We start from the raw sequence: 1,358 nt of genomic DNA on the forward strand, positions 1-1,358 counted from the left end.
CTCACTTATTTTCAAACCTCGGGAGAACTGGTAAGATCTGGTTTCCAAACGAAGAGTCTTGAGAGACGAAGAAGCCACAAGACGTAGCGTTGGCGTGCTGTAGAGCAGCCCTGTGGCTTGTGTTCACAATATTTGCTTCTGGTAATTGAGGGAAGCCCTAAAATAAAATACCATGTTTAATACTACATAATTATGATTACAGATACTGAAATTGTATGAACAGAAATTTTGTATATATATTTTTAAATAGTGGGACTTATAATAATAATAATAAGCCCGAGATATGAAAAAGACATACAATAATAATAATAAAGCTTATATAGGTTGTCTGTGTTATATCATGTATTTTTAAAAAGAATACTTACAGCGGTAGCAGATACAGGCGGGATAGAACACATAGGCAATTGGCTAACTGGGCTAGACTGTGTTAGAGAAATTGTAGTGGCGGTCAGAGTGGTGACAGCGCCTTGCTTCAGAAGCATTTGCTTTTTCAGCTGTAATTCCTCCAGAATCTTCCTATTCGTCAGTTCTGAAAGTCACAGTAGTGTTTATAATAAATACTATAAAATTATAATAAGTAATTTAAATACCATCCACACTAACCTCTTTGCGCATTAGGCTGCGGAAACGCCATCTAATATCTTAAAAAATATAGTTTCACTTAATAAATGCATACAGCGGCACAATATAAACAATTTAAGAAGTAAAACGTTTTAAATAAATAAATAAACGCAACTTTTCCTTGACAGAAATCGACGTTCTTTGCTAATGTGCAAAATTATTTTATTTGACTTTAAGAGACATACCTAAGAAAGAAAAAGACAACTTTATACAAACTTTATCGTTTGTCCTTGTTTATAAATACATTTGATACTTATAGTGAGCGAAACAAAATGAGCATGAAAAAATAGGTATTGTCTATGTTTCATAGTGACGCACACACATGCGATAATTTTTGCGATATCTCCCGGTTTTTACCTAATGTTGGCAATATTGACAACAAATAAATATTTAGTACATTAATCGCCCTATAGGAGGCGTATCTTGATTAGAAGTGGTCAGATAGCCAGACGCGTAAGCGAGATACAACTATAAAAAACTTGAAAAAAACTACAACAAAATGAAAGCTAACGGGTCAAAGTCAAAGGCATAGACACCGTTTGGGTACTGCCAAAAGGTTAGATTCTTCACTAGCATTATGACACCATTACACACAAAACAAAAACAAAAAGTACAATCGGCGGCCTTATTGCTACACAGTAATTTCTTTCCTCAGGCAACCTTAGACGGGAAGTAAAGTACTAAATTACCGATAAATGCCAATTTATTATGGTAGATAACGAAATAAAATTGCAATG

General features: G+C 34.2%; 2 protein-coding genes across 2 annotated transcripts in view; one reads left to right on the top strand and one right to left on the bottom strand.

Moving 5' to 3' along the window:
• LOC126367820 (sulfotransferase 1B1-like) overlaps positions 1-1,358 on the top strand; it is a 243,838-nt gene that overhangs the window by 141,417 nt on the left and 101,063 nt on the right. The gene's annotated exons all lie outside the window — the stretch shown is intronic.
• On the bottom strand, positions 2-765 carry LOC126367873 (SOSS complex subunit C homolog B). Its single transcript, XM_050011652.1, has 3 exons — positions 604-765; positions 366-529; positions 2-157 (listed from the first exon to the last, which is right to left on the bottom strand). Exons 1-3 carry the CDS (start codon positions 632-634, stop codon positions 2-4), a joined length of 351 nt encoding a protein of 116 aa, XP_049867609.1. The 5' UTR covers positions 635-765.

This window comes from Pectinophora gossypiella, chromosome 6 (assembly GCF_024362695.1).
Source record: "Pectinophora gossypiella chromosome 6, ilPecGoss1.1, whole genome shotgun sequence".
NCBI classification, from domain to species: Eukaryota; Metazoa; Arthropoda; class Insecta; order Lepidoptera; family Gelechiidae; genus Pectinophora; species Pectinophora gossypiella.